This window comes from Rhopilema esculentum, unplaced genomic scaffold (genome assembly GCF_057945365.1).
Source record: "Rhopilema esculentum isolate cy_ngs unplaced genomic scaffold, ASM5794536v1 HiC_scaffold_37, whole genome shotgun sequence".
Lineage (NCBI taxonomy): Eukaryota > Metazoa > Cnidaria > Scyphozoa > Rhizostomeae > Rhizostomatidae > Rhopilema > Rhopilema esculentum.
The window spans coordinates 1,761,822-1,782,167 of record NW_028300848.1 but is presented as its reverse complement, the minus strand read 5'-3'; the positions used below and the strand labels follow the sequence as shown (position 1 = coordinate 1,782,167).

The 20,346-nt window shown below is 37.6% G+C and overlaps 4 protein-coding genes across 4 annotated transcripts; 2 read left to right on the top strand and 2 right to left on the bottom strand.

The window, feature by feature from the left end:
• Nucleotides 1–3,002: 3,002 nt before the first annotated feature.
• LOC148957153 (uncharacterized) lies at nt 3,003–5,201 on the top strand. Its single transcript, XM_089115890.1, has 3 exons — nt 3,003–3,880; nt 4,324–4,491; nt 4,804–5,201. Exons 1-3 carry the CDS (start codon nt 3,847–3,849, stop codon nt 5,064–5,066), a joined length of 465 nt encoding a protein of 154 aa, XP_088972016.1. The 5' UTR covers nt 3,003–3,846; the 3' UTR covers nt 5,067–5,201.
• Nucleotides 5,202–6,079: 878 nt separating this feature from the next.
• LOC135684895 (uncharacterized) lies at nt 6,080–7,576 on the top strand. The gene has a single exon (XM_065200589.2). The coding sequence runs from the start codon at nt 6,257–6,259 to the stop codon at nt 7,109–7,111; it is 855 nt and encodes a 284-aa protein (XP_065056661.1). The 5' UTR covers nt 6,080–6,256; the 3' UTR covers nt 7,112–7,576.
• Nucleotides 7,577–9,163: 1,587 nt separating this feature from the next.
• Nucleotides 9,164–11,716, bottom strand: LOC148957152 (H/ACA ribonucleoprotein complex subunit 3-like). Its single transcript, XM_089115895.1, has 3 exons — nt 11,555–11,716; nt 10,727–10,769; nt 9,164–9,478 (listed from the first exon to the last, which is right to left on the bottom strand). The coding sequence occupies exons 1-3, from the start codon at nt 11,603–11,605 to the stop codon at nt 9,381–9,383; spliced, it is 192 nt and encodes a 63-aa protein (XP_088972021.1). The 5' UTR covers nt 11,606–11,716; the 3' UTR covers nt 9,164–9,380.
• A 6,626-nt stretch (nt 11,717–18,342) lies between these two features.
• On the bottom strand, nt 18,343–19,887 carry LOC135693196 (uncharacterized). The gene has a single exon (XM_065211591.2). The coding sequence runs from the start codon at nt 19,766–19,768 to the stop codon at nt 18,461–18,463; it is 1,308 nt and encodes a 435-aa protein (XP_065067663.2). The 5' UTR covers nt 19,769–19,887; the 3' UTR covers nt 18,343–18,460.
• Nucleotides 19,888–20,346: the final 459 nt, after the last annotated feature.

The window sequence follows — 20,346 nt, the reverse complement described above, 5'->3', positions numbered from 1 at the left end:
CTACCTAACAACGCCCTTGCTTGCTACAATATTTGTATTTGATACTTAAGAAACTACATCATCATTGAACCCACAGCCTTCCTCTATCACTTAACGTAAAGAATATTTCACCTATGCGCTTATAATTAGCATCGGTTCTTGAAATAATGAATAAAAAATTACATCTAAATGCTTCGGTTTTGCAGTTTCGTAATGCAATTACAAATTTTTAGTCAAAGACAATTCCATATCGTGTTCATTATCCTTATGTATATGCAGAGCAATTCAATGAGAATTAGTGATTGCGAGAATTTCAAAGCAAAAAGCTTAGTGTTGCCAAATTTGTAGAAAATATCTACGGCCAAATCTCAAGTAAATCATTTTGAAGTATAAATGTGAAGTATAACTTCAAAACTGGGGCTGACTCAGGATTCCATTGAAGTGAAAGGGATTGTTTTAGCATACCCTTATTTTGCTTTTTCGTCTTATATATTGTAAATAGACATTGCTTGAGACCAAAAATTACTGAAATATCACTTATCAACTAAAAAAATAAAAGCAATTAGAGTTTGTTAAAAGGGGGTAAAATTATTCTCTCGTTTGATACGACCTAAGAAAGCAGGAGCGGTGACGCATATAACCATGCCCCCCGGGCCCCCTGATGTCCTTAAATGTTTGGGGCCTCGAGCAAAAGATCTATAAGGTGGCTTCATATTTCGAATATCAATTAAATCGAAAATTTAAGAACAGATAGGCTAAACGTCGCTCTTTTCGTGCGTTGAACCGAATTTGAGTTCGGCGGACCCCCGGCGCATAAAAAGAGCAACGTTTAATATCAGATCATTCAAAAGGGGCATAATACGACAGGGTCAGTCGTGCCCACTTATCGCACCAACTAGATTCTGCTGCACTGAATCAAATCAGTCGAATTCTATCAAGTTAAAGGTCGCTCTTTTCGTGCGCTTAATTCAATAATTGGTTTGGTGCATGAGAAGTTCGACGTTTAACCTAGGCTACCCTGGGTACCAGAATCACTATATATCTATTATTTTATATAGTGAGTCTGGTACCCAGGGTAAACCTAGGCCTTAGAAACTGCTTTGGACGTCGGCTAACGTGTTTTGTCCCACGTCCCCGCCGTGATCAAACTTCCACTTATATTAAGGAGAGTCTTCAGCTCATTGAAAGTCTTCACATAAAGCCTCTAAAGTAAGCCCCTATTACACTTTTGAACTCTTAAGGGCAGCAAATTATGTTGGTTCACCTCATGGCATAGCAGAATTATTGATTGTAAACAGCTATTATATTGAAAACCTCAATGTCCATAAGTGAAAAATTTTTACTTTTCAGCATTAACAAGTGGGCTCAGCCCCCTGAATCCCCTAACCCTACAACATCGTTACCAAGTATTATGATATAGGGACAGATCCAGGGGTATTCCACATTCACATTCCACACCACATTCAATACAAATTTCTGAAAAATTCATTTTTATTTTCATGTGGCCTTTTGTGCTACGCTATTCTGTAGAATAGGTTTACATTTGCGTGAAGTTCAACGTGATATTCAATAATTTATTGAAAATTGCCTTTTAGGAGCCTCAAAAGTGATAAAAGTAGCGTGGTCAATTTGCTTCTCTTTGAAAACTAGGCCAGTATATTAAAGCTGTCTGCGAAATATTTTCCCATACCTCAATCGTAGGCTAGCAGTAGGATAAGCTAGCAAGAGTTTCCTTTTTCTTTTACCTGCCGAAAGAGATTCTTTACACGACTTGAATATCAACAAGGAATCTGGCCTTCAATCCTAGGAGTTTTTAAACTACTTTCAAACTGATTGCCATCGAAAAAACCTACTTAAATCGTCATTTTGCACCAGCTCCGCACATTCTAAATGGATACTGATACTACCCTCACTTCTAAATTTTAGAACATGGGTTGTATCCAGTACCGGGTGTTGACCTAAGCAATCCGATTATTTAAAATCCAGGTTTGAACTTTTGTTCTAATTAACTAACCATTTTTGCATTCAAATACATTGAGTGGTGCCCCTCCAGGCCATGCCGCCACGCCAACCGCCAGTCAACAATTCAACATTGCCGCGCCGCCGTTCAACCGTATTTCAATTGCTGGGAGGCTGTTCTGTGAACGTGTGGCTTAACAAGCAAAGAAACATACACGCAAAAAACATACATGCATTTTGTGATTTATGAAAAGTTAGGGTGTTAAAATTCTCCACTAGTCTTGTCATGCGATGTTGTGTAAAGAGTTATTCTTCTTGCTTAGTACAAGGGTGGCAGTGGGTGCAAGGGCAATTCCACGAGCAAGGGTGGCATAAGCTATATGTGCAAATCCCGAGTAAGCTATTACATGGACTAAAGAAAAAAATCACAAGCAGAATTACAAAATTATAAGGAACAGGAGCCTTTTGTGACAAGTAACACAATCTGTCTTGTTGGAAATAAACACTCTTTCTAGTTCAGGAAAACAACCTTTTGTAGCACTCGTACATCTGATATACACTAATGATCAGAGCCTTTTCAGCATATTAACTAGGGGGGGGGGCAATTGCCCCCGCACACCAAGTGGCTTTTCATTGTTTTAAACAGTAGGCTATTGTCTCTTTCTTTATATGAACAAAGGTTTTCCCTCGTAGCTAATTTCCCTTGGAAAGGTTATGGTAATGATGGCTTCAGAAAATTGGTATCAGATCTGTATGTAGATTTGAACATATAGTTTTATGCCACCCTTGCTCGTTGAATTGCCTTTGCACCCACTGCCACCCTTGTACAAGGCAATCAGGATAACACTTTGCACAACATGGAATGAAAAGACTAGTGGAGAATTTTAACACTCTGACCTTTCATAGATCACAAAATGACGATTGAAGCAGTTTTTTCGAAAGCAACCAATTTGAAAGTAGTTTAAAAACTCCTAGGATTGAAGGCCAGATTTCTCTTTGATATTCAAGTCGTGTAAAGAATCACTTTAGGCAGGTAAAAGAAAAAGGAAACTCTTCTAGCTTATCCTATTGCTAGCCTACGATTAAGGTATGTGAAAATATTTCGCAGCCAATTTTAATATGTATTTTAGCACTAACGTTCTCTTTTTGCCGTCACTGTAAACCAAAATCTCTGTCCGGCAAAACATTTTAAGGGGGTTTTAATATGGGGTATCCCCCATAAAGGATGCAAAACCAGTATGAAAATTTGGTAAATTTTTGGTTGTTATTCTAATCAAATGAAAATGTTATGAGAAAATTGGACAGAGTAGCAAAGAGGGCGATTTCCCCAATCAATCCTTATTTAGTCAAGTCACTGCCAAAGGTCCGTCTACTTAACCGCTTCTTTTATTTTCATGTAAGCATGGCGATTATGTTTCGAATTACCCATTATAACACATGCGTATTCATTTGTATCCAATGTATTAGCTGCACCTTGCTGTTAAAAATGTTCCCCACCCAATCTAAAGTAATTTTTATCACACACTAATTGATTTTTGTTTCAAGTATATTGTTGACTATCTTGAATCAAAATTTCTTTAATTTATTATTCCTCACAACCACAAAAATTTCAACCAAAGCATGTATATCACATAAAATTTATTTTTACTGCCTGTTTTTTGTAACATTTGCTCGTTTAGCTAATAATTTGGAAGTTTCTCTTAATCATGATGTAGATAAAATATACCTTAATAATCGAGAATGAGCCACAAGACTCTATATCAAATGTGATCGGCTTTTATACAATTAACTGAGGTCGGTAATTGCGGTTCGGATTTTACATAAAAAGCGGGTACAACTCCGTGTTCAGCAGTCACCACAGCGTTGTTTTCAGTAGTGGCAAAGAAGACAATTCAAGTGAAACCAATCATGAGGGCCTTGGTGCTATGCTGTTTGTTGTTTGGTATGTTGCGCCTTTCTTTAAGGTTTTACCATGTTTAATGCTTCATTTGGAGTGAAAGTCATTGATTCGATCAAATCCTTTACTCGACGTTTACAAATCTTGGGTGAAGCAATCTAATTTGAGGTGAAGGCAGATGCTCGACACGCAACAATTGATGGTTTCTCAATTTTTAACTTTTGTTGGTTTTTTTAGAATTGGTCTCCATAATTTATTAAGCTTCTTAAAAAGATCAGGTACTTGTCTTTCTTTCCATAAAATAGGCATTTTACCGTCGTATTTTCTGTGATTGGCTAGGCTCCCGTGCCCAGCTCGATCCTTCACGTTTAATGAAAAACCAAGCTTCTTGCAATCATTTGCTACCGTAGCTTTTCCCAACAATCAGAGTATATCTTTCATGTTTTTTCCAATGCACTTTTGTTTCACCCACAATCTTCTTCTTCTAGGCATCGCCACTGCAATGTATATTGACAATGAAAACGATGCAGAAAAAGATCCAGGATACCGATACGGACATGGGTACAGGGTGAAGGTCATCAAGGGACCTCCCGGCCCACCCGGACCACCGGGACCACCCGGGCCAGTCGGACCACCTGGTCCACCTGGAAGAAAAGGTATGAAACATCAAAACTTCTTAATTTAAATCTTGTTCGTTTTATTAAACGATTTCAAAAAATAAGCAAACGCTTTTCTTGGAATTCACTCTTATATACAAGGAAGACTGCCTTACGCACCGAAAATGTTTTTTGACCACAACAAAATTTTACTTGCATTGCTTGCTTGCGGTTCACTTATCGAAGCAATCATGTCCGTTCCACAAACTCTTCGTCGGTAATCGTGTGTTTTGAAATGAAAGCGTACATTTTATCAGATGTTGAAATAATTCACCGGCAACGGCAATTCTTGTTGATACCAATCTTTTTTAGGTCCAAAAGGACCGCCAGGGAGACCAGGCAAGAATGGACGCCCAGGAAGACCTGGAAGACCAGGAAAGAACGGACGACCAGGCCGCCCAGGAAAACGTGGAAGACCAGGACCCCCAGGTAGACGAGGTTATCCAGGAAGGCCTGGAAAACCCGGGAGAAAGGGACAGCCAGGAAGAGACGGCAAACCAGGACCTAAAGGACCAAGGGGATACCCTGGCCCACCTGGCAGACCAGGCAAGAAATATGGGAAGCCATGGTACTAGAATCTATTTAGAGTTTGCAAAAAAGCACAATTTTGACACTAATACCTGAAATGAGGACACTAATTTTATGACAAAAGTAAAACTACGGTTTCGTAGCAATTACTTGAATGATTTCTAACTTTTCTCAAGTTTCAACTTTTGTTTGCTTAATTTCTCTTGTGATCCTGTCTATTATAAAACGCCACAGATCCGTGTTTGAAATTAATATATCTACAGGGACATCTTTCGAGCTCTTGCACTGTACCTTTTTGTTTAATCGGCCCTGCCACTATACAAGTGTGGCAATCTAATGTTATTTATGGTGGATCAACGTTTTTATGATTAAATGATTCTTCGGCTTCCAGTACCATCTGCATAGCATAAATTAAGTGAAACAACAAGTATACGCTTAACAACCTACTCGTTCTTTCTAAATAAAAACAGCTTTTCCACCGATCCCTGGGTCTGCCAGTGCGTTCGTCAATCAGCAGTATTTTCTGTTTTTAAGCATTAGTTGTAAGGTCGTTGAGAGGTTTGGGGGCCCAGGGGCAAGAATTAGGAGGCCCCCTACGAGCAAAGCGAGCATAAAATTTCATTTGATAACGCCCTTTTGATTAGCTTAAGTACTTTTCTTTTTCTTGCCATCGTCAGAAAAGTTTTACTCCACTCTCGGCGGCCTTGTTAGTTACTATCGTTGATGATCGATGGTTCGAATATAAACACCTTGAGGTGAATCGTCCGCCTAAATCTCATATTTCAGTATTCTGCTTCTCTAATTTTAAAAAGACTAGTTTAACGCGATGCTTACGCATACATACTTTTGATAATTTTGGATCATAAATTCAAGTGCAGTAAAATTTGCCAAGTCAGACACTGGTTTATTTCTAAACGTTCTTTATTTAAAGCTAAATGAATTGCGCTTGGCGCAGAACAGCCTATTTACTCAAACATTTCTTATTATCAATAACAATTTCCAAAAATGAGCCTCCCAGTTTTGTGTTCCTGCCAATTTAATCTCTAGGAATTTCAGAGGGGAAATTTGGTCACTTGTCGACTCTCGCCAGAAGCTTTGTAATCTAACACGTCTCTGAAACTCTTGAAACCTCAAGACTGTTTACAGTGGACATGTGAACAAGGGCTGACATAAACAAGGCAACCCAGTCTTGCTTAGCCGAGTTTGCTCAAGATTGCTGGCGTGGACGCACTTAAACATGGATCGTCTTCATTCTGCCTTCGAAGGTGCTTGTCGAAAGCTAGGCTTAAAGAGAGTCTATTATAAGAAGCGCGAGGTGTGTTTCAAAATAAAGGCGATGGGATTGGCTGGGATGCCTGTGGATGGTGTTCAAGCAAGCCATGCCAAGGCGGCAGTAGCTGAGTTGGTTAGAATCTGGGACAAGGGAGACTCTTTGAATGTTATTCTTACCATATCTGCAAGTAAAGGATTGCGAATTAAAGACAAGAGGGGCAAAGAGTTACTCTGCTACAAAATCTACAATATCGCTAATTGCACAGTTCACAAGGAAAGCCCAGATGTTTTCTTGTTTATGGCAAGGCAGAGAGATACAGAAATCAATTGTCATGCATTTTACTGCAGTGACGAAGTGCAGGCAGAAGCAATTTGCTTGTGTTTGTCCAGTGCTTTCCATAAAGCTTTCGAGGCATGGGTACGTCTAAATGGGATCCCGCCAAACCCTTTAGACCCCAATCAAAAGACGGAACCACAAAAGGAGGAACCTTCCAGTCCTAAACAAACTGTGGACGTGGATGTAAAGGAACAGCATTCAGAGAAGGAAGAAATTTTCTCTTTTTCTTCTACTTCGCAACCGAAAAGAAATTTCGAAAATGGGCGACGACCAAGTACTCTTAGTGAGGCTTCAGCTTTCAGCTTCAACAGCCAAGCAGATGAGGCCTTCGCAACACTTCTTGCGGTCGAGGAGGGAGATGAGACACCACAAGTACCGGTTATAAGAACAGAGTATAACTGGGCTAATTTCGAGGAAAAGCAGAAGGTTTTATCCCTGCTGAATGGCGAGGACGTCGAATGGGAAGATGATTCTCAATGCTAAGAAATTTATTATATGAAGAACCGTTTTTTAAAATGCGACTTGTTTAGAAATTTGTTTTGACCTGCTACTTAAATTGGGCCACTTTTCGCCTTTTTCAGCAGAAATTTTGAGCAAATTCCTGTTTTATATAACCGCCTACACGCTATGTAACAGATATATTCTAAAATTGAAAGATCAGTACTACAGAGCAAAACCAATTTTCAAATATAATCAGCTAATCTAACGATTAGCAAAGGAACTTTTTTGAAGGAAAGTTTCTCAGTTTCTTGTTTGGGTTTTTGAAATTAATTAAAAAGCGCATGTGTGGAGCTATTTATTTGGCTTGCACAGTGTACTTTTGGAAATTTTTTAGATTTGGCCCTTTATGCGACTTTTGGCCTGAATTGGTTACCCGTCTGGTCTTTTGTAAATCCCATCTTGCAACCCTGACTCTGAGAATTCAGTATTTTATCATTTTACACCTAGTATTAGTCAATTTTTATTATTGCTTACTGTTTTGACAACAATATCTTTGACTTTATGCTATAGCACTGATCTAGTTATTATGAACCTATTTACGAGACCTCTTTCTCCATGTCCCCAATCCATACTAGAAGATGTTCAACAGTTTTAACTAGTGCAAATTTTAAACAAACTGTGAGTTGTGACACATCCCCTGCGTTTGGGGGTAGTCTGAGCTACTGCTGAAATAAACCACACCAATCCCTACTGAAGTCTAGGCGGACTATCTCCTCGTTAGGGTTTGAGTCTATAAAACGCAAACCGCTAACCAGCCCCCTAAGATCACTTCTCATTAAAAAAGACAATAAGAATAAGAATTTTGGCAATGGAATTTGTTTACGACTCATGCGGAAAATGGCCGGTATTAAGTGAGAAAGTGAGAAATCGTGATTTCAGCTCTATTAGTTGCTTTTTTTAAATACTCCAACTTGTTTTATTATGATTATGAAAAGGGAAGAAAGTGCTAAATCCGATGCCTTGCCGTCCAACATGCTAATTAAAAATTTAATTCGTTTCGTGCTCGCTACTTATAGATTCCAGGGGCAGCGAAAACGGGGGGGGGGGTGAAGAGGTACTTCAGCGAATCTCAAAAAGCACTGAAAGCCATCTGTTTTGCGTTTTCCTATGAAGGCGACCGCCACAAACGCTATTGCATAGGAGCATCTTATCAAAAATTCCGAAAAGTTGCCAAATTTTTAGACAATAACCAGCGGGTGCTTTGACCGCAGACGAGATGAGGTTTATACTCGGACGAATATCGAATTCAAAAAACAAGTACACGTTGTCAGGAAACTTGATCCTGCAAATGTTGCTCTTATATGGTGACATGCTTTGTTCGCGAGGGCAAACAGCGAGGGAAAGTCCCGTATTCTTGAAACAAAAACAAAACTATACCGTGGTTTAATGTTTCTTGAAAGATTTAAGAAACCGTTACTAGAACAAGTTGCGAATCGACTTTTGACAGCATTTATGCATCCAGAAGAACGTTTGTACCAGACCAAATGTCTATCGTTATGTAGCTGTCTACCACAATTGTGGTTTTAAAGTGTTATATTAATGTGTTTTTGTACAAACAGTGACAAGATACCCGGTTTTGAGTTTCGCTTCGGTCAACTATGCATATTTTGCAGCATAGGAAAACAAATGATGTTGCTGACATGCCTCGACCTGCATTGTTAGAGAGAAAGACACTGTGACACTTGAAATTAAATAAATTTCATATCTAGTTACATCATTTCCTTTTTACACAATTTACTTGCAACTCAGAACCCTGTTCTATACTAACAAAGCATGTACAGCTCTGCCACAAAGAGTTGAGCACAAGCAAGAAAAAGTCAACTTATATTAGTTACATTTTTAGAGGTTCATATAGCCATGATAAATAAAAAACCTTGACTGGTGGTCAATTTCTAAAAAAAAGGGGAGCTAAAACCACCATCCCCTCCAGCCTGTGCCCCCTGCCCCATGATGCCTTGATAATAGAACCTTTCACATTTATATTAATTTCATATTACTGAATACACACAGAATATGACAGATAAATTCTGAGCCTTTTAGGAACAACTGTGAGTATATGATTAGAAAAATGATTAAACAATACAGAGTAGATTAATAAACCAGAAGATGCTAGTGCTTCAGGCTTTGTATTTTTTTGCTCCAAAGCATCAAATAATTGTTTTCACGATCTTCAATCTTCATATTGAGTGACATGACAGTATATACAACAAGGTGACTTCTTTTGATTCATCAAGGTGCCATATGACTAGGTTCAGTAGATTGGTTTTGGCTGTTGGGTCAGTAAAATTCCAAAACGCTTCTTAAGGGTGTATCTATGACTTGAGTACTTGTCATCAGGAGAAAATCGTGCTGTAGAGATAAACAAGTTCCAATTTGTAAAGAATACAACTACATGTAGATACACACAGAACTAAAAGGGCCTTAATTATTGTTATTTTGATTTAAGTCACAGCATGGTACATGGAACCAACACATTTTCAGAAAATGGCCAGTAAGGTACAAAAATTTCTTAAGTAAATGTGTAACAAAATAAAATCTTCAGTTCACACATGAATGACCCTGGAACAGCAAAAGCTTATTGTCAATCAATTGCAATTTCTGGCCATTGTTTTAAATTTATATAATTCATTTAAACACTTCAACTAACAAGGTATACAAAAACATCAAGGTTACCATATAAAAACTGAGAACCCTGACAGGAGATATGTTAAATATTTTGATAAATTGTAATGATAAATAGCAGACAGACACTAAATTAAAGGCAGTATGTTCCATCACATTTTGCTGGCAATTCAAATTTCCCATTGGTTGGACTTAATAACAGAATTATTGTACGTAACTAATTGGCAACGTAAAGCTGATTCTCAATGCTTTCTTGACCATAAATGCGTTGCAAAGCCTTTGTTAACTTTGAAAGGTTGACTGATGAGACAAGGTACCTTTAAAGTACTAGATTACTGAAAGGCAGGTACTTGTAATGTAGGATTAGCACCACCCCCAACCAATTTCAAACCACCCCCCCCCCTACCAATTTAAAAACCTTACTACCCTGGTGGTTCTTTTGATGTGTGTTATTTTGTGTATTGCCTATAATACAGAACATAATAGCACTGACAGGCAATGCACTCGCAATTGGTCCATCCCATTACATCCCATAATTTATCGGATCTTTGAAACTTCACTTGGATTTCTTAATGAATAATGTGAAGACTGTAATTTGAAATTATCTTGCACAAAAGGACAATTTTATGGGTTCACTATTTTGTATATTTCAATGCACTATTTGGTGTAAAGAACAGGACAGCTTTAACATGGCATGAGCCATCCTGTTCTTTACACCAAATGTGTTGTGCAGCTGGCCTATACAGCGATGTGCACTTTATGACTGACTGGTAAACAGTTATTTTCAATGCAAATATATATTTTCAGTATTCAGCTTTCCATGAAAGAAACCATCTAGAAATTGACAATAATAAAGACACTAAACTTAGACTACATGCCCTAAGTTCATGTCAGTTAAACGGGGCCAGAAGCTTTCATCTAAACAATGTTTCAAATAAAATCATATCAAGTTATAAATAAATTCCGTTATCATACCTGGGTGGGCTGAAACTGTCTGATTTCCTTTAGGATCTGTTTTCTGAAAAACAATTGAATTCCTTTATTTGCTTCTTTTATGCAAAAATTTAATGGACCACAGGCCTCTTTGCCATGGCCCCTTTGTCATTGGTCTTTTTCCCCTCTAATGCCAGTGTGGAATCCATGCAGCTTACGCCAGAGATATCCAGCGTAGACTAATGATTTCCCATTGTCTTTCTATTGTTTCTTGGCATATGTCTGGCGTGAGCTTCACATGGATTCCACCCTGGCTACAATGTCTAGCAACCATGGCAGCCCTGTATAGTAAAGCTAAGAGTGGCAAGCTTAAATTGTGAAAGAAAGAGAAATAGCTGATCATTAGATAAAAATGGCACATTTGACTCAAGGAAATAGAATAATATTATTTTGTTTTTTGACTTAGTAATGTCTTTAACATTTGCATTACCAAATTTTTTGTTTAAGTTGCACCTAGCTTTTGATGTATTCTTCAATTGTTTCTATTTCTTACTAATTATAATAAATATTAAATTAATGTGTAAATGTGCAAATGTTTTAGCGACTATGCCACGTCAAGCTGTGGTTTATAGTGCCGTGGGAGCAAAGTCGCTGTCATATGTCAAAGAGACAAAATTTCAATGACCTTCGCGAGGAATAAAACTGTACATTTGGCATAATATGAAGCTATAACGTTTAGGTATGTGTTTATTTATTTGTTATATAATCTACAGTTACACAGTGATTGTTGGTAAGCCTGTTGGCTGTTGATGTGTAAGTGAACTGATGAGAGAGCGAGATCGCATGCGTCGAAATAAAAAAAATTATTACCTTCAACGTGTAGACTCTCTTCCCATCTTCCATGTAGTACATGAGATGCATTTTACGAATGAATTTTTACGCACTCCTATAAATAAGTTGGTGTCCTTTCTTCCACGCTGCTTTCTTTCGCGTGGTATAGGCCGAGGTGAAAATGAAAAGACGTGCTTTCAGCTGCAATGTTATTTTGACTTCGACATCAAAAGGAGGTCAGACGAAAAGCTACGGAAAGTTTGAATTACATTTTGATATTTATAAAAAATTAACGTATTGAAAATATACTTCTTTAAACAACAGTTCTTAGAAACCCTAGCAAAAAATATGTGATAGAGTATGTAAAATAACAGTCAAAAAAGCCATTTTAAAAAGCCATTAATAATCAAATCAAATCAAACTTTTTCATTCAGCAATAATCGTACAAGCTTTAAAGGTATACAATTGCTTTAAAAACTTCGAAAGCACGTCGCTGTAGTATCTCTTTCCCCCTCATTATAATGGCCTGGAGATTATAACTTAATGGAATAAGCCTCTACCGATCTGTGCATACCGTAGTCTCCATTTTTGAAGTCTAACTTAGGACATATTCACGCTATTTTTAAACTTGAGTGAACCAAGTACCTAAAACTGCGGTACATATACGTATATGAATAAGCCTAATGAATATGAATGCAAAAAATCGTCTTTTTAGTCAAGTTTTTTAACATGCTCATTACCAATTACCATAACTCCCCCGCTGTCTCCGTTTTTATACGTAGTTTACAACTGACAATAATATTGTTGGTGCATCGATAAAATCAGGGTAAGAAACAGGGACAATATTCCCTGCAGCAGCATTTTGGTCAGTAGATTTCACAATTTCACATTAAACGACTCTATCGCACAGAGATTGGTGTTAACTAAAATCTACTGATCTTTTGTAAATCAAAAGATTGGCCTAAAGTCATCATTAATCCTTGGACTTCCTACTCAATTTCGTGAGCTGGATAATACGTCCTATTTGTGGACGCACATAGCTTAATCGCCTCCAGCTTTTATTGTGTGATGCCTGGAACTCTCTAAGCCTCCGACCGTGGCCTTTATAAAGGATCAAATATATCATCTTAGATCATTTTTACCATTATCCAGAGCAGCTGTACGAGTTTTATTATTATGTTATATCATTTTGGCATCATAGACGTAGGAACCAGAGGACATAGAGGGATAGGGAGCATGCCCCCCTCCCCCAACTCTTCAGAAACAGAGGCAAAGTGCCTATTTGCAGCTTACAGATATGCTTCTTTTTGCACACGTGTCCCCCACTTTTGAAGTGCTTCCTACGTCAATGTTTATCATATTGTTATATTTATGTTGTATATATGTTGTATATTGTTGTATATTTGTGTTAAAGAGCACCTAGGGTCATCAGCTAAGAATTCTCTCACGGTCTTTTGGAATATTTAGCGTGCAGTTTTCAAATGTGATCGAATATCTTTGATTGATTTTCTGGGGGCGTCAATGATTTTAGCTTAATATATCTACTTGTTTTCAGGTAATGCATTCTAAACAGTTGTTTCAAAGGAAATGAAGCAAGAAAATTTTAGACGAGTAAGGAAATGATAATAGGTCTACCAGGCATCGCAGGCCTTTTTGTCGAATTTACAAACCGTCCGTTGACTGTGGTTATGAACGAAATGAGGAGGAACTTTGCATGCATTTTTTATAAAAAATTGATGTAGTTTTTTTCAATGGTTATTGAAAAATTTTGCAGCTAAGAACGAAGCAAGATATTGCAAATGATTTTACATTCGTGAGTAAATCATATGTAAGCTTGTGATCGGTTTGGCGTGGATTGACATGTTTTGGGTCAGTTGGTAGTTCGTCACCATGTAAATATAATGATTTTCCAAACAAAAATCCCCAAACAACCGAATTTCCCATATGCACAGGTTGTTTTGTTGATGAAATTAGAAATATCTTGATAGATTAAGAAAGGGTTCTGATTAGAAAATTATATCAAGGGCGTTTTGGCGATTGATTTGTAGGGAGGGGGCCGAGAAGACTAATAACTACGGCATTTTTTGTGAATAACTAATGCCAATTTGCTGACTCTACAGTAGAGAACAGTCCAACAATCTCACTGTATTGTACCCATATTGGCACGAAAGGCATGCTTGTAGACAAGGGACAAGGAAGGTCAATTTCAAATCGTTGGACCAAGTTTACGCATGGGATTTTGAAAATGCGCCTGACCAAAGGACTCAGAGATAGAGGTGGACCCATCCGTGCAATTCCAAGTTGCCAATTTGCATCTCAGATATTCGAGTCACTATATTGCTACACTGGGTGCCAGAGCCTCAGAGAGTCAAAGGATGAAGAACGGGGGAAAGAAAATGCGTCCATTCTCCTTCGCAATTCCTTCCCCCGTTCTTCATCCTTTGACTCTCTGAGGCTCTGGCACCCAGGGTACTATATTGCGTACGTAGACTCAGTGCAGTTGCAGTACCCCGGGCCTAAGCTTATAATACGGCCCATCATTTTGGTCTTCTGATATGTTAAACACATAGATATAATTTTAGTGCATTTTTCCTGTGTTAAAGATTTTCAATGTATCACGAAAACGATTTAAAGTCGCATGACACTGTGAAAGACTATGTATCTGACTAAACCTGGGATTTCCAAAGGCAAGTAACTCAGAAAGACAATGCAATTTTATACCGTAAATACTACTATCTATTTTTAAATAATGTCCTGGACACTATTAATGCATATATGTAGGCGTGTATGTTAACCTATACATCGATATATATAAGACATGCATCATACAACTGATCCAATACACATCTATACTATTACCAACTTAACTTATGTCTCGACATAAGACGGGCACACTATAGCTAAATCTATATTACGTTATAATTGAAACTATTATTACTTATTCTTAAAGATTATAATTTTTCACATTAAATACAGAGGTAAACAAAATAAGATTGACGAATTTTGATAACAATTCCATACGTTGTTTGTATAGGTAATGTTATGTTTGAAGATGTATTCTACAAAAAAATGGTAATATGGCAATGCAAAAACAGACCCTGCCCCCAAATATGCCCCTTTTGTGTAAACGTTTATTGAAATTTAGAAATTTCATGATGGTACTCTATGCAAAATGTTTTAATGGTCTGCTATAGATGAAACTTTTAAATATTCTTTAACTTTTGATCCTTGCTTATTTCCCTTTTGTTCCGTCCAACTTGCAATGCGTTATTGTAATTTTCTATCACCCCCTAGTTTTTGCTCTCAAATCAGTAGAACAAGTCTATGCTCTGTATAGAAGTATTTTCGATGCAACCAATATGCTCCTTCGTATAAAAATAAAGCCTATCAGATCTTTTAGGGGCAGAACCATGCAAATATCTTTCTAAGAAATTATCTGGTTAGTGAGTATTAGAAGCTACCAATGTCCGACTGGGAGTTATGTATTGAACGCTTTCAATGGTTTCCAATAAAGATGCCTTCCTCGGACAATTTTAGTTTTTCAACTGACTACTCCTCAGAATTAGAAAATCAACTTTATCGATGTTTACACGATAGACAAAATGTTAGCGAAGTATCTTCGTTCCCTTGCCCTTGTCAAAAACCGTTGCCACCAAGACACATGCAGATGGGATTGGACACATGCAGTGGCGTAGCGAAGGGGAGGCAAGAGAGGATGCCCCCCAAAGGCAAAAAATCTCTTTGAAAAAGGGCGTTTTCTGGCGTTCAAAAAGGCTTGCCCTTGCCCCCCTAATCTTATCACCCTGGCCACGCTACTGGCCACAGTCTGTCGTTGCTCATCTCTAAGCTGTTTTTGTACACTGCCACCAGAGCCCACTAAAGCTTTTATATTAAAATAGTCTACACCTTGCCCATCAACCCATCAGCCTCTGTACTGTTATCACAATCTCCCTCCTTTTTTCTTTTGAAGCATCTTTTTATGGCTGCGGTGCCATATCCTCCTCCGTCGCTATCGTTATACTCAGATAATCTTGCTTCTCTTTGTTGATCCTCGTACTTCTCCACTTGATGGGCACTTTTGAAAACCTTCGACATTTCATCATAAAGGCTAGATGCCTCGATTTCGTCCGTGCATTGAAAAACGTTACACAATATCCGATCATCTGCGCTGCAAAGGAACGCAAATACGCTCGGATACTCATCGCTGACGAAACAGAACGGAATCTTGTCAAGGTCACATTGGGAGAAAAGTTCTTCCCTGTTCTTTATAATTTCTATCCCATTCGCTACTGACATTCGGATGTTCACGTACATAGAATTGAATATGTTACCACCTTCTTTTAGCTTCTTTATAGCTTTATCGCACGAGTCCATAGCTGTGTCTGGTAAAACTGCACTTCCAAGGCATTTGACACAAAATTGTTGTGTCTCGTATCTCAAATTTGTTATTTTCTCGTTTGAACCAAAACTGAAAAAGGTAGATCCTTTACCCTTTCTAGTAAACATGATATGGCGATCTGACTTTGACTTAACATTTAAATTGCCCTACCTGTCCTGAACGGTTGAGCGTTTATTCCAAGCTTCCCAGCCGTTTCGACAATTTTGCCGGTCACTCTAAACAATTGTCTTCCGTTGGGCGTAATCTAAGGATATACTAATGTCAGAAGAATAAATATCTCCGGTGTAAGATTCTTCAGGAATAATCCATTGGCCTTGGTTTACCGCAGTTTCTGTTCAAATATTGTATTTAAATTTATACAAATTATCCCATGGCTCATATAACGTAACTTGACGGCTTCCGTATTGTTGGTCTGTGAAGCGTGTCTGAGATTAAGGAGGAAGGGAAGTCTATTTTGATTATGCGAATATGAGACTGGCTCCCTTTCGAGGCTCAATAGTTGGTTTCATTCTTGATTTAAAAACGGAAATTTGAAAGCTGAACAAAAAATTTTTTTCCAAACTGCCCTTTTCCAAATTTCCAAACTATCTGATATAGACATCAAAGGATAAAAATTCTATATGTTCGCACCGTTCGCACATGCGACAGTCAATTTTTGAAATTGTATTAGTAATCCTTCTCGGAAGAGGTTTTTTCCTTAAACATTAACTTTCTCTGAGTTTAGGCCTTATTAGCAAATGTCCCATTTGTATTTTAGTTGCATTTGCTCGGGAATTATTCTTCAGATATATTTGACAACTGAACACCGTGCAGGAGCAGGGGATCCAGAATCTGAGTCATGCGAAGGGGTTTCCTCGGAGTAAAACACGTGTTTACACACTGATTTGGTTTAGTTATTTGTTAATATTAGTCATTAACGCAGGCTTTTATGATATCTGTGTAAATTTGTCCTATTTGATAAGTCTTGGGAATTCGTCTGTAATACAAAGGATTCGTTCATGCTCTAGATTTTTCAAGACAGTAATTGATTTTTTGAAGGTTTTTGGCAATTCTTATTTTGATTCCATGGTCCCCTCTTAAATGCAAAATGAAAAGTGTTTCAAATGGGAAATGATAAAAAAGTGCGATAAAAAGATAAGAACAGACGTTAAACCAGGCACGTTAATAATAGGGAGCGTGGTGGCCTAACGCCCCCCCCCCCACCCAAAAGTTTGGGAATACCGGTTACAATTGGAAAACTTAACGGTTGACTTGGATTTTTTTTATAAGACCAAACTTCTGAATTTTATATTTTATAAATTTTGGGATTTTAGATGTAAAAAGTTTAAACCTTATTGAAATTCACAGGCTTAAGCGGACCCATCCATTAATAGTTTGGATCCAAATTGCACAATTGCGCCGTTTGCTTTCTTTCTTTCGGGGGTTAAGTTGAATCAAACTACGAACAGGCAAAGTAGATTTCCGGATAAAAACTTGAAACTTTACAGTTTCGAATAATTACAGTTACAGTTTGAAACTTTACAGCTTTTTGAGAGAACTACGAGTAGTTAATTCAATAAAAAATTAAGAATCTTTCGGTACTAAAAATTCTCAACGCTAGTGTATGCTGAGCTTCGCCTGTTCTTTGTAAATGTCCTTAACTCCTCAATATAAGTTGCTATGATAAAGCTGCTGAGAAGAAAGAAAAAATTGCAAAAGCTGTAGCAGAAGTATTTGATCAAAGAAGAGTGTTTCATCTTACGAATCGGGCATATGCACTTGCTCTCAAATTATCATTTCAATTGTAAAGAACGAAAAAGCATCTGGCTCTCTGAAAATTGTTAATAGTTTCGTTCGATCAAGAACAAAGATAAAAGGCTCAATTCCTTGATGCTTCCATATCGTGAAAAATATATTTTAGATAAAATTTATCTGCAGCAAATAGCTTTAAGATGGGCAATCAGAAAAAGAGAAGAATTGACTTGAAAGAATATTACTTTTTATCATTAAATACATCTAGTACTGGTTTTGCTTAGATGTTGCTTTACTTCTTACAGTATGGGTCATGTTAATCTAAATTTAGAGATTTAGGCTTTTATGCCTTAGGCTAATTATTATGTGTAAAATTTTGGTAATTATAAGAAACTAGATATACGGAGTTAGGGCTTTTTCCAATGATCGATTTGGTAGGTAAAGTAGATTCACAGGTCGAATGAAAAATTTCTAAGTTAAAGTTGGGATTTTCATCCTTCCACGCCCCTCCAAAATTAGCCATTTGTTTTCATCCCTGCTTTAAACAACGTTTTCCATTCCTAAAAACATGCAATGAAGATTGTGTGAAATGTTTCAAAGTTCATAAATGATAATTTCAGGTTATTAAAATGTCAAAGGATGTCAATGTCACTGTCTTTGTCAGAGTCCTTGTCTATGACATGAAAACATTCATAGCTAATCATTTGAACCTCTCGTTAGTTCTTGTCAGGTATTAATTTATCTGCCTACCGGCATGGATGTGCCTCGTCGACCAAAATACGTGCTTGTTGATTTGAATAGCGTGCCTCGACTTTTCATGCAGCTCGAACACTAAATGTTTCGTGGTTATGATCGCTGATATATTCCACCCTGTTGCAGAAACGGCCAAAAAAACAACGGGAACATAGGAAGACAAATCTCAAATAAACAATACATAAAATCATAGTCAATAGAATATTAATGCCTGGTTTATCTGTTGCTTTTTTAATGTCTTTCCGCAAAGCTTTTGTTTTCACCTTTCTTGAAGCATATAAATGGTTTCCTGCAACATCTCTTGCAAAAGAAAATGACCTGACACGAAGGTACAACTTCAGCATGTTTTCCAACAAATTGTTTTTTACCTCGAAGTCTATTGGTAAAGTGGCATTTTCTATAAGGCAGTTATACATGCTAATGACTTCAGTATCAAACAGTAGATGGTCTACCATGGGCTGTAAAGCTATTCTCCTAACAATATTTGGTGTTGAAGTGTGGGCTCTGAAAGTTTTTTCTGCACACAAGAAGATTTTCTGTACCTCATTTTTCACAGCAATTAACCCTCCTCTTGTCTGACTGGCAATCAACCTCTGTGATGTATTATTTTCTTCAACAAAATTGTTCAATACTGATAAGAGTGACTGGCTGGACTCTGACATGTAATTAGGGCTGTTTTTAATTCTTTTCAAAAATCTGCTCACTACATATCCAGCAAGATACTGTAGTCCATCCATTTCTTTGGCACTGATTGGGGAATGCGGTTTTTGGCAAGGCAGTTGCTTCTGTTTCTTGAAATAATGCAAAACATTGTCTCCAAGTTTTTTGGCCATTAGTGTGCACATTGGTGGAGGCAGATCTGGGATTAGTGTACCAGCGTTTATCACAATTTTTCCGTAGAAAAATGAATAAAACTTCTCACCATCAGCATATTTTTTTAGAATGGCAAAAGCGATTTTTAGTTCACCGAGCAGGTGTTCGCTTGGTTGAAACTGGCAATCAGCAATCGTATCCCGCATGGTTTTTGGGTAGCATTCATTTTGACACAACTCATCTTTGGTTTTCTTGACAAGATCAAATATACCAGTTGACGTAAGTTCGCATGTTGCGCTTCCGTCAGCTTCTTTGGTGCTTCTCTCACCATGTTTTGCTCTGGTGTGTCGATTTAGGCCGCCTTTTGTCTTGTAACCTTTATCGCATTTACCGCAAGTAAAATATACTGAAACCTCTTTAATGTTCAAGTCCTCTTCCACAGCGCTAATATCTTCCTGGAACATTTGATCCAACAGTTCTTCATCCAACATGTCAACGAAAATTTCCGGAGTTTCTTCTCTGTCTTGTGCATCCGCCATTGTGAGGCAACAGAACATTTCATCTTGTCCCCTTACTTAGATCACGTGATAAAAATAAATTTGATTTCAAGTTCGCTTGGAGAACAAAAGAACGGAACAATAGGCTTCCAGACCAGAGTTTTTTCTATTGACTATGATAAAATATATATATACATAAAACAAGGGGACGCTACGAAAGTGTTGTTGATTACGTTACTGTGGATACAGAGACAATGGAAGGTGTTAATGACGTTGATACAATGGAAAACATGATTACGTTCGACAATGGTCACTACAAAATTACGGCAGGAAACAATGACGTTTTATCATTTTTCGTCCAGTTTTGCAAGACCTTTCTGATCAAATAATCAGATTTGAAAATTTTGCTGACCGTGCATTTTTCACGCTTTCTGAAAAGTTACCTCCAATCATTTGCCGGAATGTACCTAAGACTTAAAATGATCAGTGGCCTTTACTTTCATGACTTAAACTTTAAAATTTCGGTTAGGCAGTTTGTGTAGATGGTTATGCAAAATTCCCTGTCTATTATGTATAGTAGGTTTATAAACGAAATTACGGACTTGTCGTCACATTTAGCTTGGCCGTGCTCGTCAACA

Excerpts from the sequence above, each read along its gene's own strand:
- LOC135684895 (XM_065200589.2), top strand. The coding sequence starts at position 6,257 with ATGGATCGTCTTCATTCTGCCTTCGAAGGTGCTTGTCGAAAGCTAGGC.
- LOC148957152 (XM_089115895.1), bottom strand. The coding sequence starts at position 11,605 with ATGCATCTCATGTACTACATGGAAGATGGGAAGAGAGTCTACACGTTG. Across the intron at positions 10,770-11,554 it reads AGAGAGTCTACACGTTGAAG|AAAACAGATCCTAAAGGAAA; the intron begins GTAATAATTTTT and ends ATTGTTTTTCAG. Across the intron at positions 9,479-10,726 it reads GACAGTTTCAGCCCACCCAG|CACGATTTTCTCCTGATGAC; the intron begins GTATGATAACGG and ends TTATCTCTACAG.
- LOC135693196 (XM_065211591.2), bottom strand. The coding sequence starts at position 19,768 with ATGTTCTGTTGCCTCACAATGGCGGATGCACAAGACAGAGAAGAAACT.
- LOC148957153 (XM_089115890.1), top strand. The coding sequence starts at position 3,847 with ATGAGGGCCTTGGTGCTATGCTGTTTGTTGTTTG. Across the intron at positions 3,881-4,323 it reads GCTATGCTGTTTGTTGTTTG|GCATCGCCACTGCAATGTAT; the intron begins GTATGTTGCGCC and ends TTCTTCTTCTAG. Across the intron at positions 4,492-4,803 it reads TGGTCCACCTGGAAGAAAAG|GTCCAAAAGGACCGCCAGGG; the intron begins GTATGAAACATC and ends AATCTTTTTTAG.